Source organism: Entelurus aequoreus, linkage group LG05 (genome assembly GCF_033978785.1).
Source record: "Entelurus aequoreus isolate RoL-2023_Sb linkage group LG05, RoL_Eaeq_v1.1, whole genome shotgun sequence".
NCBI lineage: Eukaryota > Metazoa > Chordata > Actinopteri > Syngnathiformes > Syngnathidae > Entelurus > Entelurus aequoreus.
This window is the reverse complement of record NC_084735.1, coordinates 4,431,116-4,454,455: the sequence shown is the minus strand read 5'-3', so window position 1 is coordinate 4,454,455 and position 23,340 is coordinate 4,431,116. Positions and strand designations below refer to the sequence as shown.

Genomic DNA, 23,340 nt, shown 5'->3' with positions numbered 1-23,340 from the left:
CACCTTCTTGCTGAAGCGGGGGGGCGGCCGGGCCTGGCAGGACAAGACAAAGATCCAATCTTTTCATGCCCAGCGTGGTGGTGGTGGTGGTGGTGGTGGTGGTGGTGGACTCACCGGGTTGGCACAGGTCCCGCTCAGTCCCGAGGACAGGGGCGAGTCCTTCTTGCGCACCAGCGGGTTGTTCTGAGCTTGGGTGAGCATCAGCGAGAAGGAGCGGCCGTGGTTGGCGGGGGCCGAGCGGCCGCGCTGGATGATCTGCTCCATGGACTTTGAGGGGGGGAAAGGAGGAGAAAATACAAGTCTACTTCTTGAAAAATGGCCGGTGAGAAACATTCTAAAGTCTTTCAGCAAGCAAATGTTGGAGTTGCGCAAGAATCCAAAGACCAGAACGACATCGGGCATCTGGACCTCGGTCTACTTGTGCCAACGTTAGCATGCTAACCTCTTTTGCAACTTTCAACCTAAAAATCACAGCTTTTGATACTTGCAAGTATGCTAACATCTCTTATGTTAGCATGCTAATGTTGTATGCTACATTTTTTAGCACATTTGATATGTTAACACCTAAAAATAGTGTATTTTAATACTTGACGCCATCTTTAAAGTTGTATAACTTTTCCTGTCATTAAGCTAACATTAGCATGCTAACATCTTTTGCAAGAATTTTAGCTAATTTTGTATGTTTTAACCTAAAGATCACAGTTTTTGATACTTGCAGCCATCTTGCAAGTATGCTAACATCTCTTATGTTAGCATGCTAATGTTTTATGCTAGATTTTTTTTTAGCTAATTGTATACGTTTACAGCTAAAAATAGTGTATTTGAATACTTGACGCCATATTAAAAGTATTATAATAATAATAATACCTGGGATTTATATAGCGCTTTTCTAAGTACCCAAAGTCGCTTTACATGTTAAAAACCCATCATTCATTCACACCTGGTGGTGGTAAACTACTTTCGTAGCCACAGCTGCCCTGGGGTAGACTGACTGTTTTTTAGCTAATTGTATACGTTTACAGCTAAAAATAGTGTATTTGAATACTTGACGCCATATTAAAAGTATTGTAACTTTTCCCATGTCATCAAGCTAACATTAGCATGCTGACATCTTTTGCAAGCTTTTTTAGTTATTTTTGTATGTTTTAACCTAAAATCATGTTTTTTAAAACCCTAGCGCCATCTTGGAAGTATGCTAACATCTCTTATATTATTAGCATGCCAATGTTTTATGCTAATTTTGTAGGTTTACACCAACAAATAGTGTATTTTGGTATTTACTCTTATCCGGTCAGTGCTAGCATGTTAATGTTTTATTCTTAGCTAATTTTCTATGTTTGAAACTAAAAATCATATTTTTCAAACTTGGCACCATCTTGGAAGTATGTTAACGTGTTTTATGCTAGGTTTTTATCTCATTTTGTATTTCTATACCTAAAAATAGTACATTTTAAATACTAAATACTAAAATGTTAATACTAACAATTAACGTACAAATTCCGTGTCAACAAAAGCTTTGGTAGTAAAGACACAAAATCAATTTTCTGCCATCATATTTCAGTCATAAAAATAGAGTTTTTTCGGACACACTTGAATATCAGCACTTCTTTTTACACTTTAGGAAGTGCGGAGGTGTCGTCTTACCGTGCTTGTGTCGACGCCCCCTGTTGGTGACGTGCTGGCACTGCTCAGTCCTGCTGGTCTCTTGGCGCCTGCAGTCTGCATGAAACCACCTGAGTCAGCAGAGTCACATGTTAGTTTCACTCTGGCAGAACTGAACGGGATCCATAATCCAGAACTTTATGATTGTACATGTTTGTGTATAATCATACTTTATTATTATACATGTTTGTGTATAATCATATTTTATGATTTTACATGTGTGTGTATAATCATACTTTATTATTGTACATGTTATAATGTTTGTGTATAAACATATTTTATTATTGTACATGTTTGTGTATAATCATACTTTATGATTTTACATGTTTGTGTATAATCATACTTTATTATTGTACATGTTTGTGTATAATCATATTTTATAATTGTACATGTTTGTGTATAATCATATTTTATGATTTTACATGTTTGTGTATAATCATACTTTATTATTGTACATGTTATAATGTTTGTGTATAAACATATTTTATTATTGTACATGTTTGTGTATAATCATACTTTATGATTTTACATGTTTGTGTATAATCATACTTTATTATTGTACATGTTTGTGTATAATCATATTTTATAATTGTACATGTTTGTGTATAATCATATTTTATAATTGTACATGTTTGTGTATAATCATACTTTATTATTGTACATGTTATAATGTTTGTGTATAAACATATTTTATTATTGTACATGTTTGTGTATAATCATACTTTATTATTGTACATGTTTGTGTATAATCATATTTTATAATTGTACATGTTTATGTATAATCATATTTTATAATTGTACATGTTTGTGTATAATCATACTTTATTATTGTACATGTTTGTGTATAATCATACTTTAGTATTGTACATGTTTGTGTATTATCATACTTTATTATTATACATGTTTGTGTATTATCATACTTTATGATTTTACATGTTTGTGTATAATCATACTTTATTATTGTACATGTTTGTGTATAATCATATTTTATAATTGTACATGTTTGTGTATAATCATACTTTATTATTGTACATGTTATGTTTGTGTATAAACATATTTTATTATTGTACATGTTTGTGTATAATCATACTTTATTATTGTACATTTTGTGTATAATCATACTTTATTATGGTACATGTTTGTGTATAATCATACTTTAGTATTGTACATGTTTGTGTATTATCATACTTTAGTATTGTACATGTTTGTGTATTATCATACTTTATTATTGTACATTTTGTGTATAATCATACTTTATTATTGTACATGTTTGTGTATAATCATATTTTATAATTGTACATGTTTATGTATAATCATACTTTAGTATTGTACATGTTTGTGTATTATCATACTTTATTATTGTACATGTTTGTGTATAATCATACTTTATTATTTTGCATGTTTGTTTATAATAATACATTATTATTATATAATCATACTTTATTATTTTACATGTTTGTGTATAATCTGAAGTGAAAGTGCAGAATGCATATATTTTTAAAGAGTTCTTTCGTTATTCCTAGTCGTGTTTAAAGCAGCTAATATTTTCCATGTGTACACGTTGTTTGTATCTAATGTTCGCTAGTAAACTCTGTGCTTCACCTTGAAGGCGCTGGAATGTGTATTGGGAGTATGATGTACTCCCTTTTTACCTCATCACTCTAGAACAATAAGGCTGTATTTCTTTCTGGGCGGGAAGGGAAGGGAAGGGAAGGGAAGGGAAGGGAAGGGAAGGGAAGGGAAGGCATGTTTTTATACTTAGTAAGATGACTCTTCCTGTTTGATTCTCAGACGCTTCTTGATGCTGCTACCAACGCATTGTAGGGATGCTCTCCTAAAGCTTTAGTAAAACTTGGTAATATTGCTATTCTGTCTCTGTGGTCCTTCTTACTCAACATATTCTGTCTCTGTGGTCCTTCTTACTCAACATATTCTGTCTCTGTGGTCCTTCTTACTCAACATATTCTGTCTCTGTGGTCCTTCTTACTCAACATATTCTGTCTCTGTGGTCCTTCTTACTCAACATATTCTGTCTCGGTGGTCCTTCTTACTCAACATATTCTGTCTCTGTGGTCCTTCTTACTCAACATATTCTGTCTCTGTGGTCCTTCTTACTCAACATATTCTGTCTCTGTGGTCCTTCTTACTCAACATATTCTGTCTCTGTGTCGGTGGTCCTTCTTACTCAACATATTCTGTCTCTGTGGTCCTTCTTACTCAACATATTCTGTCTCTGTGGTCCTTCTTACTCAACATATTCTGTCTCTGTGTCGGTGGTCCTTCTTACTCAACATATTCTGTCTCTGTGGTCCTTCTTACTCAACATATTCTGTCTCTGTGGTCCTTCTTACTCAACACATTCTGTCTCTGTGGTCCTTCTTACTCAACATATTCTGTCTCAGCGGTCCTTCTTACTCAACACATTCTGTCTCGGTGGTCCTTCTTACTCAACACATTCGGTCTTGGTGGTCCTTCTTACTCAACATATTCTGTCTCTGTGTCGGTGGTCCTTCTTACTCAACATATTCTGTCTCGGTGGTCCTTCTTACTCAACATATTCTGTCTCTGTGGTCCTTCTTACTCAACATTTTCTGTCTCTGTGGTCCTTCTTACTCAACATATTCTGTCTCTGTGGTCCTTCTTACTCAACACATTCTGTCTCAGTGGTCCTTCTTACTCAACATATTCTGTCTCGGTGGTCCTTCTTACTCAACACATTCTGTTTTGGTGGTCCTTCTTACTCAACACATTCGGTCTTGGTGGTCCTTCTTACTCAACATAGTCTGTCTGTGTCGGTGGTCCTTCTTACTCAACATATTCTGTCTCGGTGGTCCTTCTTACTCAACATATTCTGTCTCGGTGGTCCTTCTTACTCAACATATTCTGTCTCGGTGGTCCTTCTTACTCAACACATTCTGTCTCGGTGGTCCTTCTTACTCAACACATTCGGTCTTGGTGGTCCTTCTTACTCAACATATTCTGTCTCAGCGGTCCTTCTTACTCAACACATTCGGTCTTGGTGGTCCTTCTTACTCAACATAGTCTGTCTCTGTGTCGGTGGTCCTTCTTACTCAACATATTCTGTCTCGGTGGTCCTTCTTACTCAACATATTCTGTCTTGGTGGTCCTTCTTACTCAACATATTCTGTCTCTGTGGTCCTTACTCAACATATTCTGTCTCTGTGGTCCTTCTTACTCAACACATTCTGTCTCGGTGGTCCTTCTTACTCAACATATTCTGTCTCGGTGGTCCTTCTTACTCAACACATTCTGTCTCGGTGGTCCTTCTTACTCAACACATTCGGTCTTGGTGGTCCTTCTTACTCAACACATTCTGTCTCGGCGGTCCTTCTTACTCAACATATTCTGTTTCTGTGGTCCTTCTTACTCAACATATTCTGTCTCGGCGGTCCTTCTTACTCTACACATTCTGTCTCGGTGGTCCTTCTTACTCAACACATTCGGTCTTGGTGGTTCTTCTTACTCAACATATTCTGTCTCTGTGTCGGTGGTCCTTCTTACGCAACATATTCTCTCTCGGTGGTCCTTCTTACTCAACATATATGTCATCCCAAAGAATTTGGGATTGACCAGTGACTTTTAGTCCCTGAGAGGAAGACTGGTCCCACGAAACGGTGTATAAACATACTTTATTATTGTACATGTTTGTGTATAAACATACTTTATTATTGTACATGTTTGTGTATAATCATACTTTATTATTGTACATGTTTGTGTATAAACATACTTTATTATTGTACATGTTTGTGTATAATCATACTTTATTATTGTACATGTTTGTGTATAATCATACTTTATTATTGTACATGTTTGTGTATAATCATACTTTATTATTGTACATGTTTGTGTATAATCATACTTTATTATTGTACATGTTTGTGTATAATCATACTTTATTATTGTACATATTTGTGTATAAACATACTTTATTATTGTACATGTTTGTGTACAAACATACTTTATTATTGTACATGTTTGTGTATAAACATACTTTATTATTGTACATGTTTGTGTATAATCATATTTTATTATTGTAAATGTTTGTGTATAAACATATTTTATTATTGTACATTTTTGTGTAAAATCATAATTTATTATTGTACAGGTTTGTGTATAAACATATTTTATTATTGTACATGTTTGTGTATAATCATATTTTATTATTGTACAGGTTTGTGTATAAACATATTTTATTATTGTACATGTTTGTGTATAAACATACTTTATTATTGTACATGTTTGTGTATAATCATACTTTATTATTGTACATGTTTGTGTATAATCATATTTTATTATTGTACATGTTTGTGTATAAACATATTTTATTATTGTACATGTTTGTGTATAAACATACTTTATTATTGTACATGTTTGTGTATAATCCTACTTTATTATTGTACATGTTTGTGTATAAACATATTTAATTATTGCACATTTTTGTGTATAAACATATTTTATTATTTTACATGTTTGTGTATAATCATACTTTATTATTGTACATGTTTGTGTATAATCATATTTTATTATTGTACATTTTTGTGTATAATCATACTTTATTATTGTACATGTTTGTGTATAAACATATTTTATTATTGTACATTTTTGTGTATAATCATACTTTATTATTGTACATGTTTGTGTATAAACATATTTTATTATTGTACATTTTTGTGTATAATCATACTTTATTATTGTACATGTTTGTGTATAAACATACTTTATTATTGTACATGTTTGTGTATAATCATACTTTATTATTGTACATGTTTGTGTATAAACATATTTTATTATTGTACATTTTTGTGTATAATCATACTTTATTATTGTACATGTTTGTGTATAAACATACTTTATTATTGTACATGTTTGTGTATAATCATATTTTATTATTGTACATGTTTGTGTATAATCATACTTTATTATTGTACATGTTTGTGTATAATCATATTTTATTATTGTACATTTTTGTGTATAATCACACTTTATTATTGTACATGTTTGTGTATAAACATATTTAATTATTGTACATTTTTGTGTATAATCATACTTTATTATTGTACATTTTTGTGTATAATAATACTTTATTATTGTACATGTTTGTGTATAAACATATTTTATTATTGTACATTTTTGTGTATAATCATACTTTATTATTGTACATGTTTGTGTATAAACATATTTTATTATTGTACATTTTTGTGTATAAACATACTTTATTATTGTACATGTTTGTGTATAATCATATTTTATTATTGTACATGTTTGTGTATAATCATACTTTATTATTGTACATGTTTGTGTATAAACATATTTTATTATTGTACATTTTTGTGTATAAACATATTTTATTATTTTACATGTTTGTGTATAATCATACTTTATTATTGTACATGTTTGTGTACAATCATATTCTATTATTGTACATGTTTGTGTATAATCATATTTTATTATTGTACATGTTTGTGTATAGACATACTTTATTACTGTACATGTTTGTGTATAATCATATTTTATTATTGTACATGTTTGTGTATAATCATACTTTATTATTGTACATGTTTGTGTATAATCATATTTTATTATTGTACATTTTTGTGTATAATCATACTTTATTATTGTACATGTTTGTGTATAAACATATTTTATTATTGTACATTTTTGTGTATAATCATACTTTATTATTGTACATGTTTGTGTATAAACATATTTTATTATTGTACATTTTTGTGTATAATCATATTTTATCATTGTACATGTTTGTGTATAATCATACTTTATTATTGTACATGTTTGTGTATAAACACATTTTATTATTGTACATTTTTGTGTATAATCATACTTTATTATTGTACATGTTTGTGTATAAACATATTTTATTATTGTAAATTTTTGTGTATAATCATACTTTATTATTGTACATGTTTGTGTACAAACATATTTTATTATTGTACATTTTTGTGTATAAACATATTTTATTATTTTACATGTTTGTGTATAATCATACTTTATTATTGTACATGTTTGTGTATAATCATACTTTATTATTGTACATGTTTGTGTATAATCATATTTTATCATTGTACATGTTTGTGTATAATCATACTTTATTATTGTACATGTTTGTGTATAATCATACTTTATTATTGTACATGTTTGTGTACAAACACATTTTATTATTGTACATTTTTGTGTATAATCATACTTTATTATTGTACATGTTTGTGTATAATCATATTTTATTATTGTACATGTTTGTGTATAATCATACTTTATTATTGTACATGTTTGTGTATAATCATATTTTATTATTGTACATGTTTGTGTATAAACATATTTTATTATTGTACGTGTTTGTGTATAAACATACTTTATTATTGTACATGTTTGTGTATAAACATATTTTATTATTGTACATTTTTGTGTATAATCATACTTTATTATTGTACATGTTTGTGTATAAACATATTTTATTATTGTACATTTTTGTGTATAATCATACTTTATTATTGTACATTTTTGTGTATAAACATATTTTATTATTGTACATTTTTGTGTATAATCATACTTTATTATTGTACATGTTTGTGTATAAACATACTTTATTATTGTACATGTTTGTGTATAATCATATTTTATTATTGTACATGTTTGTGTATAATCATACTTTATTATTGTACATGTTTGTGTATAAACATATTTTATTACTGTACATTTTTGTGTATAATCATACTTTATTATTGTACATGTTTGTGTATAATCATATTTTATTATTGTACATGTTTGTGTATAATCATACTTTATTATTGTACATGTTTGTGTATAAACATATTTTATTATTGTACATTTTTGTGTATAATCATACTTTATTATTGTACATGTTTGTGTATAATCATACTTTATTATTTTACATGTTTGTGTATAATCATACTTTATTATTGTACATGTTTGTGTATAATCATTTTTTATTATTGTACATGTTTGTGTACAAACATACTTTATTATTGTACATGTTTGTTTATAATCATATTTTATTATTGCACATTTTTGTGTATAATCATACTTTATTATTGTACATTTTTGTGTATAATCATACTTTATTATTGTACATAGTGTGTGAATCTACTTTACATGTAAGTGTGTAAGCCTACTTTGCATGTTAGTGTGTAAACCTACTTTACACGTTAGATGCGTGCGTAAACCTACTTTACGTGCCAGTGTGTGAACCTACTTTACGTGCTAGTGAGTGAACCTACTTTATGTGTTAGTGTGAACCTACTTCATGTGCTAGTGTGTGAACCTACTTTACGTGCTAGTGTGAACCTACTTTACGTGCTAGTGTGTGAACCTACTTTACGTGCTAGTGTGTGAACCTACTTTGCGTGTGCGTGATGGGGTTGTATGTGAATTTGTTCATCCCAGAGTTTTCAGAGGGCGGTGATGCGTTCACTGTCGCGTGTCTTTCGGCCCTCAACGGTGGCGGTGATGCGTTCACTGTCGCGTGTCTTTCGGCCCTCAACGGTGGCGGTGATGCGTTCACTGTCGCGTGTCTTTCGGCCCTCAACGGTGGCGGTGATGCGTTCACCGTCACGTGTTTTTCGGCCCTCAACGGTGGCGGTGATGCGTTCACCGTCCCGTGTTTTTCGGCCCTCAACGGTGGCGGTGATGCGTTCACCGTCCCGTGTTTTTCGGCCCTCAACGGTGGCGGTGATGCGTTCACTGTCCCGTGTTTTTCGGCCCTCAACGGTGGCGGTGATGCGTTCACCGTCCCGTGTTTTTCGGCCCTCAACGGTGGCGGTGATGCGTTCACCGTCCCGTGTTTTTCAGTCTTCCCTGCAGTTTGGTCCAGCTGGAGTGCGAGCGTGCTCTGTTTGCTCCTCCTCTCACTGATCACCTGCGAGGACAGTGTGGTTAGCATCCTCCCGTCACCATGGCAACCCTGCGTACCTGGTAGAGTTTGTTGCGGTACTGCTCCACAGACAGCTGCACGTCATCGTCCAAGGGCAGCGTCACGTCGTGGCTGAAGGACGGCTCTTTGGCTGGATTGTGGAACCTCCAAACACAAGAAGAGTTGGACAAGCCGCCATCTTGCTGTGACATGTGTGTGTGTGTGTGTGTGGTAGATGTGTGTGTGTGTGTGTGTGTGTGTGTGTGTGTGTGTGTGTGTGTGTGTGTGTGTGTGTGTGTGTGTGTGTGTGAGGTACCGAGCCACGTAAGGATGCTGCAGGGCCGTGTCTGCTGTCAGTCTCTTGTCAGGGTTGAAGACCAGCAGACTCTTCAGCAGGTCTACAGCATCTGGAGGCACTGAGGCCTGCAGGAGGTCCTCCAGAGGAACTTGTGGTCTCAAGAAGAAGAAGAGGAAGATGAAATACTCCTCATGGATTAGAGGTCAGACATCAGGGCTGTCCAAACTAATATAAATATATATATAGATATATATATATATATATATATATTGTTGGAAGCAGATCAGAATCATATCCATATTTAAGTGTTACTTCTTTCTAAACTCCTATAGTCATATAAAGAATAGCTAGTATTCTTCCTTCTTTTGAGTCTCATAGTAAGGTGCGGCCTTCTAGATTGGAATGTGTCAGAGTAGAGATAACTCGGAGTAGTCTAAACAACGGGAGTGGGGGCGAGGGACAGAGGGAAGATCACAGGACTTCCGTGGGTTGAGAGAGACCGAACTAGACCGGGCGAGGGAACGCTGGTGTCCTAGATTGGTCTCACGTTTGTCCTCTAAGCTTGGAGAATAAACCACAAAATACCAACTACTGCCTGGTGATTGAATATAAACATCAGCTTATTGCCATAAAAATAATCTGGGAGAGACTAGCAATTTGAATTCCCCATTGGAGGAATGCTGGTCAACGCAACAATATATATATATATACTGTATAAACAATTCAAAGTGCCATTCATGGTCATTGACCAGAGGTACTGGTGTTGTCCACAAGATGGCAACAAACCTGCAGCAATGATGCTGTCAGATGTTTGAAATGAAACCAAAAGGAACACGTGGGTTGTAGTTTGAAAATGTTCTTACTTCAGCAGCATCTTGCGAATGAAGGAGGAGCCAACCTCGGACTTGATGGACAGAACATCTGGAAGGAAGGAAGGAGGAGTTAAGAAGAGTGACGGAGGGTCAGACTGCACAGTGCAGGACTTCACCATCGGGACAGGGGTGAGGTATGGCCGTCATGATCTTCTCGATCTGGTTGATGGTGGAGGTCCCGGGGAACAAGGCCTTCCCCAGCAGCATCTCCCCCAGGATGCAGCCCAGACTCCACATGTCCACACCTTTGGTGTACCTTAGCACACACCCCCATCAGTCCTGGTCCACACTCTGACCTGTGGTCACATACCTGGTGGAGCCCAGCAGGATCTCAGGGGCTCGGTACCACCTGGTGGCCACGTACTCCGTCAGCGCCGGGTTGCTGCTGTCCTCTTGGAACTGGTTGAGGGACCGGGCCAGACCGAAGTCACACAGCTTGACCACACAGTCCGAGTCCACCAACACGTTGGAAGGCTGAGGAGGTAGATGTTGGAGGACTGGAGGAACTTTTTCACCACACACACTGTCTCTCAGCTCATGAAATCATGTGGCGGACCACCATAAAATGATGCCGCAGACCACCATAAAATGATGTGGCGGACCACCATAAAATTATGCCGCGGACCACAACAAAATGATGTGGCAGACCACCATAAAATGATGTGGTGGACCACCATAAAATTATGCCACGGACCACCATAAAATAATGTGGCGGACCACCATAAAATGATGCCGCAGACCACCATAATTTGATGTGGCAGACCACCATAAAATGATGTGGCAGACCATCCATAAAATGATGTGGCGGACCACGATAAAATTATGTGGCGGACCACCATAAAATTATGTGGCGGACCACCATAAAATGATGTGGCAGACCACCATAAAATGATGTGGCAGACCACCATAAAATGATGTGGCAGACCACCATAAAATGATGCCGCAAACCACAATAAAATGATGTGGCGGACCACAATAAAATATGGCAGGCCACATGAAATTAAGTGTGGCAGACCACCATAAAATGATGTGGCAGACCACCATAAAATTATGCCACGGACCACCATAAAATAATGTGGCAGACCACAATAAAATGATGCAGCAGACCACAATAAAATGAAGTGGCAGACCACCATAAAATGAAGTGGCAGACCACCATAAAATGATGTGGCAGACCACCATAAAATGATGTGGCACACCACCATAAAATGACGTGGCAGACCACCATAAAATGACGTGGCAGACCACCATAAAATGATGTGGCAGACCGCCATAAAATGATGCCGCAGACCACAATAAAATGATGTGGCGGACCACAATAAAATATGGCAGGCCACATGAAATAATGTGGCAGACCACCATAAAATGACGTGGCAGACCACAATAAAATGATGCAGCAGACCACAATAAAATTATGTGGTGGACCACAATAAAATTATGTGGCAGGTCACCTGAAATGATGCAGCGGGCCACCATAAAATGATGTGGTGGACCACAATAAAATGACGTGGTGGACCACAATAAAATTATGTGGCAGGTCACCTGAAATGATGCAGCAGGCCACCATAAAATGAAGTGGTGGGCCACAATAAAATGATGTGGTGGACCACAGTAAAATTATGTGGCAGGTCACCTGAAATGATGCAGCGGGCCACCATAAAATGACGTGGTGGACCACAATAAAATGATGTGGTGGACCACAATAAAATTATGTGGCAGGTCACCTGAAATGATGCAGCAGGCCACTATAAAATGACGTAGTGGGCCACAATAAAATGATGTGGTGGACCACAATAAAATTATGTGGCAGGTCACTTGAAATGATGCAGCGGGCCACAATAAAATGACGTGGTGGACCACAATAAAATTATGTGGTGGACCACAATAAAATATGTCAGGCCACATGAAATGATACGGCGGTTCAGACTTGTCCCCCCGGTCTTTTGAGTTTGTGACTAAAAGAAATGGCTGCAAACATGGCCGACCAGTGGAGTGAGGAACATGTGCAGAGGTTTAGGTCTGTGCCTCAAAGACAGAGGTGTGGCACAGGTGTAGTGTCGTCATAGCAACAGAGGTGTGTGTGTTGCTACCTTGTGGTCACGGTGGATGACGTTGCCAGAGTGCAGGTACTTGACAGCCTTGAGCAGCTGATACATGACGTAGCGTTTGTGGATGTCCTTCAGCAGCGTTCCTTTCTTGATCACCGCGTGCAGGTCGCTGTCTGCAACACACATACAGGTATCACCTTGGCATCGTCGTCCTGTATCGCTGCCGATACTCACCCATGTATTCAAAGATCAGGTAGATGTCTTTGTCGTTCTGCGCTCGCACCACGTTCTGAAGTTTGATGACGTTGGGGTGATCTCCAAACTCCTGCACACAACACTTGGTGAAGAGCTGCCACATAGTGAGCCTACAACAACACTTGGTGAAGAGCTGCCACATAGTGAGCCTACAACAACACTTGGTGAAAGACAGGCAGCTGCCAGATAGTGAGCCCACAACAACACTTGGTGAAAGACATGCCGCTGCCAGATAGTGAGCCCACAACAACACTTGGTGAAGAGCTGCCACATAGTGAGCCCACAATAACACTTGGTGAAGAGCTGCCAGATAGTGAGCCCACAACAACACTTGGTGAAGAGCTGCCAGATAGTGAGCCCACAACAACACTTGGTGAAGATCTGCCAGATAGTGAGCCCACAACAACACTAGGTGATGAGCTGCCAGATAGTGAGCCCACAACAACACTTGGTGAAAGACAGGCAGCTGCCAGATAGTGAGCCCACAACAACACTTGGTGAAGAGCTGCCAGATAGTGAGCCCACAACAACACTTGGTGAAGATCTGCCAGATAGTGAGCCCACAACAACTCTAGGTGATGAGCTGCCAGATAGTGAGCCCACAACAACACTAGGTGATGAGCTGCCAGATAGTGAGCCCACAACAACACTTGGTGAAGAGCTGCGACATAGTGAGCCCACAACAACACTTGGTGAAGACAGGCAGCTGCCAGATAGTAAGACCACAACAACACTTGGTGAAGAGCTGCCAGATAGTGAACCCACAACAACACTTGGTGAAGAGCTGCCAGATAGTGAGCCCACAACAACACTTGGTGAAAGACAGGCAGCTGCCAGATAGTGAGCCCACAACAACACTTGGTGAAAGACAGGCAGCTGCCAGATAGTGAGCCCACAACAACACTAGGTGATGAGCTGCCAGATAGTGAGCCCACAACAACACTAGGTGATGAGCTGCCAGATAGTGAGCCCACAACAACACTTGGTGAAAGACAGGCAGCTGCCAGATAGTGAGCCCACAACAACACTTGGTGAAAGACAGGCAGCTGCCAGATAGTGAGCCCACAACAACACCAGGCGATGAGCTGCCAGATAGTGAGCCCACAACAACACTTGGTGAAGAGCTGCCAGATAGTGAGCCCACAACAACACTAGGCGATGAGCTGCCAGGTAGTGAGCCCACAACAACACCATGCGATGAGCTGCCAGATAGTGAGCCCACAACAACACCAGGCGATGAGCTGCCAGATAGTGAGCCCACAACAACACTTGAAGAGCTGCCACATAGTGAGCCCACAACAACACTTGGTGAAGAGCTGCCACATAGTGAGCCCACAACAACACTTGAAGAGCTGCCAGATAGTGAGCCCACAACAACACTTGGTGAAGAGCTGCCACATAGTGAGCCCACAACAACACTTGGTGAAGAGCTGCCACATAGTGAGCCCACAACAACACTAGGCGATGAGCTGCCAGATAGTGAGCCCACAACAACACTAGGCGATGAGCTGCCAGATAGTGAGCCCACAACAACACCAGGCGATGAGTTGCCAGATAGTGAGCCCACAACAACACTAGGCGATGAGCTGCCAGATAGTGAGCCCACAACAGCACTTGGTGAAGAGCTGCCAGATAGTGAGCCCACAACAACATTTGGTGAAGAGCTGCCAGATAGTGAGCCCACAACAACACTAGGCGATGAGCTGCCAGATAGTGAGCCCACAACAACACCAGGCGATGAGCTGCCAGATAGTGGGCCCACAACAACACTAGGTGATGAGCTGCCAGATAGTGAGCCCACAACAACACTTGGTGAAAGACAGGCAGCTGCCAGATAGTGAGCCCACAACAACACTAGGTGATGAGCTGCCAGATAGTGAGCCCACAACAACACTTGGTGAAAGACAGGCAGCTGCCAGATAGTGAGCCCACAACAACACTTGGTGAAAGACAGGCAGCTGCCAGATAGTGAGCCCACAACAACACTAGGTGATGAGCTGCCAGATAGTGAGCCCACAACAACACTTGGTGAAAGAAAGGCAGCTGCCAGATAGTGAGCCCACAACAACACTTGGTGAAAGAAAGGCAGCTGCCAGATAGTGAGCCCACAACAACACTTGGTGAAAGACAGGCAGCTGCCAGATAGTGAGCCCACAGGCAAGAAGACTTGAAGAATAGAAAAAAAAAGGCTTGAATTTTCTCTCGCCAGGTTTACCTGCAGGAACATGACTTCTCTGAAGGTCCGCTGGAAAAAGAAAAAGGATTGAAGATGTGATGATTGACACTTTCCTTCATTTGTCTCACCTGAGCATCAGTCTTGTTCCTGAAGGCATCAAAGATCTTCTTCACAGCCACGACCTCACCTGTCTGCCTGTCCACCGCCTTCCACACGATACCATACGCCTGCAGCACACAGTGATACCACCTGTCACTCATCTGACCATACGCCTGCAGCACATAGTGATACCACCTGTCACTCATCTGACCATACGCCTGCAGCACACAGTGATACCACCTGTCACTCATCTGACCATACGCCTGCAGCACATAGTGATACCACCTGTCACTCATCTGACCATACGCCTGCAGCACATAGTGATACCACCTGTCACTCGTGTGACCATACGCCTGCAGCACATAGTGATACCACCTGTCACTCATGTGACCCACCATGGTCTCATACATTAGGGCTGGCCCCAGCAAAACACATGTATGGATGATACCAGCTCACATGTAAAATGTGTGATATCATGTGCGATACAAGCAGTCCTGCCTCGTGTTTACTTGTGTGTGATATCATGTGCGATAAAAGCAGTCCTGCAGAATGTTCACTTGAGCGTGACATCATGTGCGATACAAGCAGTCTTGTAGCGTGTTTACTTGTGTGCGATATCATGTGCGATACAAGCAGTCTTGTAGCGTGTTTACTTGTGTGTGATATCATGTGCGATACAAGCAGTCTTGTAGCGTGTTTACTTGTGTGTGATATCATGTGCGATACAAGCAGTCCTGCAGAATGTTCACTTGAGCGTGATATCATGTGCGATACAAGCAGTCTTGTAGCGTGTTTACTTGTGTGCGATATCATGTGCGATACAAGCAGTCTTGTAGCGTGTTTACTTGTGTGTGATATCATGTGCGATACAAGCAGTCTTGTAGCGTATTTACTTGTGTGTGATATCATGTGCGATACAAGCAGTCCTGCCTCGTGTTTACTCGTGTGTGATATCATGTGCGATACAAGCAGTCCTGCAGAATGTTCACTTGAGCATGATATCATGTGCAATACAAGCAGTCTTGTAGCGTGTTTACTTGTGTGTGATATCATGTGCGATACAAGCAGTGTTGTAGCGTGTTTACTTGAGCGTGATATCATGTGCGATACAAGCAGTCTTGTAGCGTGTTTACTTGTGTGTGATATCATGTGCGATACAAGCAGTCTTGTAGCGTGTTTACTTGTGTGTGATATCATGTGCGATACAAGCAGTCTTGTAGTGTGTTTACTTGTGTGTGATATCATGTGCAATACAAGCAGTCTTGTAGCGTGTTTACTTGTGTGTGATATCATGTGCGATACAAGCAGTCTTGTAGCGTGTTTACTTGAGCGTGATATCATGTGCGATACAAGCAGTCTTGTAGCGTGTTTACTTGTGTGTGATATCATGTGCGATACAAGCAGTCTTGTAGCGTGTTTACTTCTGTGTGATATCATGTGCGATACAAGCAGTCTTGTAGCGTGTTTACTTGTGTGTGATATCATGTGCGATACAAGCAGTCTTGTAGCGTGTTTACTTGTGTGTGATATCATGTGCGATACAAGCAGTCCTGACTCGTGTGTGATATCATGTGTGATACAAGCAGTCCTGCAGAATGTTCACTTGAGCATGATATCATGTGCAATACAAGCAGTCTTGTAGCGTGTTTACTTGTGTGCGATATCATGTGCGATACAAGCAGTCTTGTAGCGTGTTTACTTGAGCGTGATATCATGTGCGATACAAGCAGTCTTGTAGCGTGTTTACTTGTGTGTGATATCATGTGCGATACAAGCAGTCCTGACTCATGTTTACTTGTGTGTGATATCATGTGTGATACAAGCGGTCCTGCAGAATGTTCACTTGAGCATGATATCATGTGCAATACAAGCAGTCTTGTAGCGTGTTTACTTGTGTGCGATATCATGTGCGATACAAGCAGTCTTGTAGCGTGTTTACTTGTGTGTGATATCATGTGCGATACAAGCAGTCTTGTAGCGTGTTTACTTGAGCGTGATATCATGTGCGATACAAGCAGTCCTGCAGAATGTTCACTTGAGCATGATATCATGTGCAATACAAGCAGTCTTGTAGTGTGTTTACTTGTGTGCGATATCATGTGCGATACAAGCAGTCTTGTAGCATGTTTACTTGTGTGTGATATCATGTGCGATACAAGCAGTCCTGCCTCGTGTTTACTCATGTGTGATATCATGTGCGATACAAGCAGTCCTGCAGAATGTTCACTTGAGCGTGATATCATGTGCGATACAAGCAGTCTTGTAGCGTGTTTACTTGTGTGTGATATCATGTGCGATACAAGCAGTCTTGTAGTGTGTTTACTTGTGTGTGATATCATGTGCGATACAAGCAGTCTTGTAGCGTGTTTACTTGAGCGTGATATCATGTGCGATACCAGCAGTCCTGCAGAGTGTTTACTGGACAGACAGTCAACATGTAAATGTCCTCCAATGAACACACAATTTCTTCTACTTTACTAAAGTCATTTACCAAAAAGGTAGAAATGCTAGACTATAGCCTACTAAAAGGTAGCAGCTACACAACAGCCGAGCACACAATAGCACACCAGCTAGACATAGGTAATAGTCATTGAACAACATCGCAGTGTTTGTCAATACAAACAAGTATCAAATAATAATAGTTCCATATTACTTACACAAGCAGTGTTTCCAAGGAAGAAGCGTATTAGAAAGTATCCAGTAACAAACGTGTCCGCATCATTCAACGTACTGCGTCGTGAACTTAACTTCATGAACTATTGTGACCACTAATATAACAATCACCACTCCACTTCGACTTAAAGACAGCATAAGTCCACTCCAGGCGGTTATTATTAAAATAAGTTAGTGTTTTTCATGGTGACCATTCTTCTCTATTTCACTCCATCAAACCTTTTTTTTTTTTCTTGTTATTTTTCTCAACACCCCCGCATTGTTTACCTGTATCGCACCTTTTTTGTAAGGGGCACAGTTGGCAGACCCATCAGCGATCCTGTTCTGTCTCCCTGTAATGTTTGATCATGTTCTGTCTCCCTGTAACGCTTTATCCTGTTCTGTCTCCCTGTAACGCTTTATCCTGTTCTGTCTCCCTATAATGTTTCATCCTGTTCTGTTTCATCCTGTTCTGTCTCCCTGTTCTGTTTCATCCTGTTCTGTCTCCCTGTTCTGTCTCCCTGTATTGTTTCATCATGTTCTGTCTCCCTGTAATGTTTCAGCCTGTTCTGTCTCCCTGTAATGTTTCATCCTGTTCTGTCTCCCTGTAATGTTTGATCATGTTCTGTCTCCCTGTAACGCTTTATCCTGTTCTGTCTCCCTGTAATGTTTCATCCTGTTCTGTTTCATCCTGTTCTGTTTCATCCTGTGCTGTCTCCCTGTAATGTGTCATCCTGTTCTGTCTCCCTGTAATGTTGGATCCTGTTCTGTCTCCCTGTAATGTTTGATCCTGTTCTGTCTCCCTGTAATGTTGGATCCTGTTCTGTCTCCCTGTAATGTTGGATCCTGTTCTGTCTCCCTGTAATGTGTCATCCTGTTCTGTCTCCCTGTAATGTTGGATCCTGTTCTGTCTCCCTGTAATGTTTGATCCTGTTCTGTCTCCCTGTAATGTTGGATCCTGTTCTGTCTCCCTGTAATGTTTAATCCTGTTCTGTCTCCCTGTAATGTTTGATCCTGTTTTGTCTCCCTGTAATGTTTGATCCTGTTCTGTCTCCCTCTAATGTTTGATTCTGTTCTGTCTCCCTGTAATGTTTCATCCTGTTCTGCCTCCCTATAATGTTTCATCCTGTTCTGCCTCCCTGTAATGTTGGATCCTGTTCTGTCTCCCTGTAATGTTTCACCCTGTTCTGTCTCCCTGTAATGTTTGATCCTGTTCTGTCTCCCTGTAATGTTGGATCCTGTTTTGTCTCCCTGTAATGTTTAATCCTGTTCTGTCTCCCTGTAATGTTTGATCCTGTTCTGTCTCCCTATAGTGTTTGATCCTGTTCTGTCTCCCTGTAATGTTGGATCCTGTTTTGTCTCCCTGTAATGTTTAATCCTGTTCTGTCTCCCTGTAATGTTTGATCCTGTTCTGTCTCCCTATAGTGTTTCATCCTTTTCTGTCTCCCTGTAATGTTTAATCCTGTTCTGTCTCCCTGTAATGTTGGATCCTGTTCTGTCTCCCTGTAATGTTTGATCCTGTTCTGTCTCCCTGTAATGTTTGATATTGTTCTGTCTCCCTGTAATGTGTCATCCTGTTCTGTCTCCCTGTAATGTTTGATCCTGTTCTGTCTCCCTATAATGTTTCATCCTGTTCTGTCTCCCTGTAATGTTTGATCCTGTTCTGTCTCCCTGTAATGTTTCATCCTGTTCTGTCTCCCTGTAATGTGTCATCCTGTTCTGTCTCCCTGCAATGTGTCATCCTGTTCTGCCTCCCTGTAATGTTTGATCCTGTTCTGCCTCCCTGTAATGTTTCATCCTGTTCTGCCTCCCTGTAATGTTGGATCCTGTTCTGCCTCCCTGTAATGTTTGATCCTGTTCTGTCTCCCTGTAATGTGTCATCCTGTTCTGTCTCCCTGTAATGTTTGATCCTGTTCTGCCTCCCTGTAATGTTTGATCCTGTTCTGTCTCCCTGTAATGTTTGATCCTGTTCTGTCTCCCTGTAATGTGTCATCCTGTTCTGTCTCCCTGTAATGTGTCATCCTGTTCTGCCTCCCTGTAATGTGTCATCCTGTTCTGCCTCCCTGTAATGTTTGATCCTGTTCTGTCTCCCTGTAATGTGTCATCCTGTTCTGTCTCCCTGTAATGTGTCATCCTGTTCTGCCTCCCTGTAATGTGTCATCCTGTTCTGTCTCCCTGTAATGTTTCATCCTGTTCTGAATGGGATTGTGCTGAAAATTGTAATTTCCCCTCTGGGACGAATAAAGAATTTGTGATTGTGATAATTGATCTCTAAATGACCATATTGCTGTGTATGAACTATAAAAGTGTCCAAAAGCAGACATGTCATTGAGAGCTGCCAGACTCCTCCCTCCCAGGTGTCAAACTCCTCCCTCCCAGGTGTCAAACTCCTCCCTCCCAGGTGTCAGACTCCTCCCTCCCAGGTGTCAAACTCCTCCCTCCCAGGTGTCAGACTCCTCCCTCCCAGGTGTCAGACTCCTCCCTCCCAGGTGTCAAACTCCTCCCTCCCAGGTGTCAGACTCCTCCCTCCCAGGTGTCAGACTCCTCCCTCCCAGGTGTCAAACTCCTCCCTCCCAGGTGTTAGACTCCTCCCTCCCAGGTAATTCCCCTCAGGTGAGTCTGCACTCACTTTTAGGACACGCGTCAAACAGCTGTCCACAGGCCCCGCCCCCACCCCCCTCGCCTGTTAGCCAATAGGATGGAAGAATGTGTCACTAAGAGCAAGTGGAAAGAAACATGGCTGCAGTGACCACGAGTAATAATAACACTACGTAGTACTTCATACAGTTTGTCCTTCCAACAATAATAAAGTGAACGTCAAGAGGATAAAAAATACATTCATAAGGGAAAGAGGACGATGATGCATTCATGGCCAGCTTGGACAAATGTAGACTAAGTTACTCACCCCTTTGCGCGAGAAAGAGGACGATGATGCATTCATGGCCAGCTTGGACAAAAGTAGACTAAGTTACTCACCCCTTTGCCGAGTCGTTTCTTGATGTCATATTTCACGGAGATGTGCTCCTCCACTTCAGGCACGCCCGCACATTTCAAACTTTTGCTCATCTTCCACACTTCCGCCTCGAATCCTTCTCTCCTTTTTGTGGTGCTGCCGCTTCAAAGCTTCTCAACCGGTGACCGCAAAGTGGTCAGCGCTAACCGGGATTTAAACCTAGCTGGGAGGTTATTAATGCGTCTTTTCCCGCGCCATGACTATGTGTGTTGTTCACTACTAGCTGTGTGTGTTGTTCACTACTAGCTGTGTGTGTTGTTCACTACTAGCTGTGTGTGTTGTTCACTACTAGCTGTGTGTGTTGTTCACTACTAGCTGTGTGTGTTGTTCACTACTAGCTGTGTGTGTTGTTCACTACTAGCTGTGTGTGTTGTTCACTACTAGCTGTGTGTGTTGTTCACTACTAGCTGTGTGTGTTGTTCACTACTAGCTGTGTGTGTTGTTCACTACTAGCTGTGTGTGTTGTTCACTACTAGCTGTGTGTGTTGTTCACTACTAGCTGTGTGTGTGTTGTTCACTACTAGCTGTGTGTGTTGTTCACTACTAGCTGTGTGTGTTGTTCACTACTAGCTGTGTGTGTTGTTGTGTCCTGCGTCAAAGTGTTGCGAGTCAAGCAGTTTTGTTTCCAGTTAAATGAAAGCCAACACGGAGGACGACGAAGAAGAAGCAGCTAGGTGGCGCCATTTCACTTCCGGAAGTAAAGCGACAATAATAGAAGGTTTTTCTAGAGAAACGCTCTTCATGTTGTTCCCCGCCGACACTTGGCACCACGTCGCCGAGGCGTTTACCGACCAGACGAACCGGAGTTGTGTCGTTCCTTGTCGTCCTGGAAACGGCACCGCTGCGTGTCTCTTAAAGGGCCAGCAGCACACTGCACCGGCACTTCCGGTTACGTCACGTGGAAGCTGTTGTCATGGTGATTGGCGCAGCGTACACAGCGCAGACGTCGGATGAATGTTCTTCTGAGAGTGATAATGTTCTTCTAAGAGTGATACTGTTCTTCTTTAAAGAGTGATAATGTTCTTCTAAGAGTGATAATGTTCTTCTAAGAGAGATAAAGTTGTAAGAGTGATACTGTTCTTCTAAGAGTGATAATGTTCTTCTAAGAGAGATACAGTTGTAAGAGTGATACTGTTCTTCTAAGAGTGATAATGTTCTTCTAAGAGTGATACTGTTCTTCTAAGAGAGATACAGTTGTAAGAGTGATACTGTTCTTCTAAGAGTGATACTGTTCTTCTAAGAGTGATAATGTTCTTCTAAGAGTGATAATGTTCTTCTAAGAGTGATAATGTTTTTCTAAGAGAGATACAGTTGTAAGAGTGATACTGTTCTTCTAAGAGTGATACTGTTCTTCTAAGAGTGATAATGTTCTTCTAAGAGTGATACTGTTCTTCTAAGAGTGATAATGTTCTTCTAAGAGTCATACTGTTCTTCTAAGAGTGATAATGTTCTTCTAAGAGAGATAAAGTTGTAAGAGTGATACTGTTCTTCTAAGAGTGATAATGTTCTTCTAAGAGAGATACAGTTGTAAGAGTGATACTGTTCTTCTAAGAGTGATACTGTTCTTCTAAGAGTGATACTGTTCTTCTAAGAGTGATAATGTTCTTCTAAGAGTGATACTGTACGTTCTTCTAAGAGTGATAAAGTTCTTCTAAGAGTGATAATGTTCTTCTAAGAGTGATACTGTTCTTCTAAGAGTGATAATGTTCTTCTAAGAGTGATAAAGTTGAAAGAGTGATACTGTTCTTCTAAGAGTGGTAAAGTTCTTCTAAGAGTGATAATGTTCTTCTAAGAGTGATACTGTTCTTCTAAGAGTGATACTGTTCTTCTTTAAAGAGTGATAATGTTCTTCTAAGAGTGATAAAGTTCTAAGAGTGATAAAGTTCTTCTAAGAGTGATACTGTTCTTCTTTAAAGAGTGATAATGTTCTAAGAGTGATACTGTTCTTCTTTAAAGAGTGATAATGTTCTAAGAGTGATAAGTTCTTCTAAAACACACTAATTAGCAGACATGAATCAGATTGCATTTTCATGAAAAAGAAAAAAGAAAAATGAAAAAAAAAAGTTTACACACATATATGCAAATAGATTTGCTACAACAATACTTCCTGTTACATTTCTACCAGAGTGAGTGACACACACGCACACGCACACACACACACACACACACACACACACACACACACACACACACACACACACACACACACACACACACACACACACACACACACACACACACACACACACACACACACACACACACACACACACACACACACACACACACACACACCAGCAAGGTGGTGCCCAAGGGCAGTGGCCAGGATTGGAACCAGGAACCCTCCAGCTTGAGCCCC

General features: G+C 39.8%; 1 protein-coding gene across 3 annotated transcripts in view; it reads right to left on the bottom strand.

Moving 5' to 3' along the window:
• The window catches only part of LOC133650038 (mitogen-activated protein kinase 15-like), a 22,147-nt gene extending 285 nt beyond the window's left edge, over window positions 1–21,862 (bottom strand). The window contains exons 1-14 of one of the 3 annotated variants that reach the window (XM_062046804.1): window positions 20,945–21,861; window positions 15,346–15,444; window positions 15,257–15,286; window positions 13,021–13,111; window positions 12,829–12,959; window positions 11,049–11,212; window positions 10,855–10,994; window positions 10,730–10,787; window positions 9,885–10,022; window positions 9,628–9,733; window positions 9,058–9,574; window positions 1,645–1,733; window positions 115–267; window positions 1–33 (exon numbers count right to left, since the gene is read on the bottom strand). The exon at window positions 1–33 is cut by the window's left edge and continues 285 nt beyond it. In XM_062046804.1, coding sequence (XP_061902788.1) covers window positions 1–33; window positions 115–267; window positions 1,645–1,733; window positions 9,058–9,574; window positions 9,628–9,733; window positions 9,885–10,022; window positions 10,730–10,787; window positions 10,855–10,994; window positions 11,049–11,212; window positions 12,829–12,959; window positions 13,021–13,111; window positions 15,257–15,286; window positions 15,346–15,444; window positions 20,945–21,034 — 1,839 coding nt within the window. In that variant the 5' untranslated portion in view covers window positions 21,035–21,861. Of the gene's footprint in view, window positions 34–114; window positions 268–1,644; window positions 1,734–8,657; window positions 8,956–9,003; window positions 9,575–9,627; window positions 9,734–9,884; window positions 10,023–10,729; window positions 10,788–10,854; window positions 10,995–11,048; window positions 11,213–12,828; window positions 12,960–13,020; window positions 13,112–15,256; window positions 15,287–15,345; window positions 15,445–20,944 lie in introns of those variants that run through there. The other 2 variants (XM_062046805.1, XM_062046806.1) reach the window with 2 other exon arrangements.
• Window positions 21,863–23,340: the final 1,478 nt, after the last annotated feature.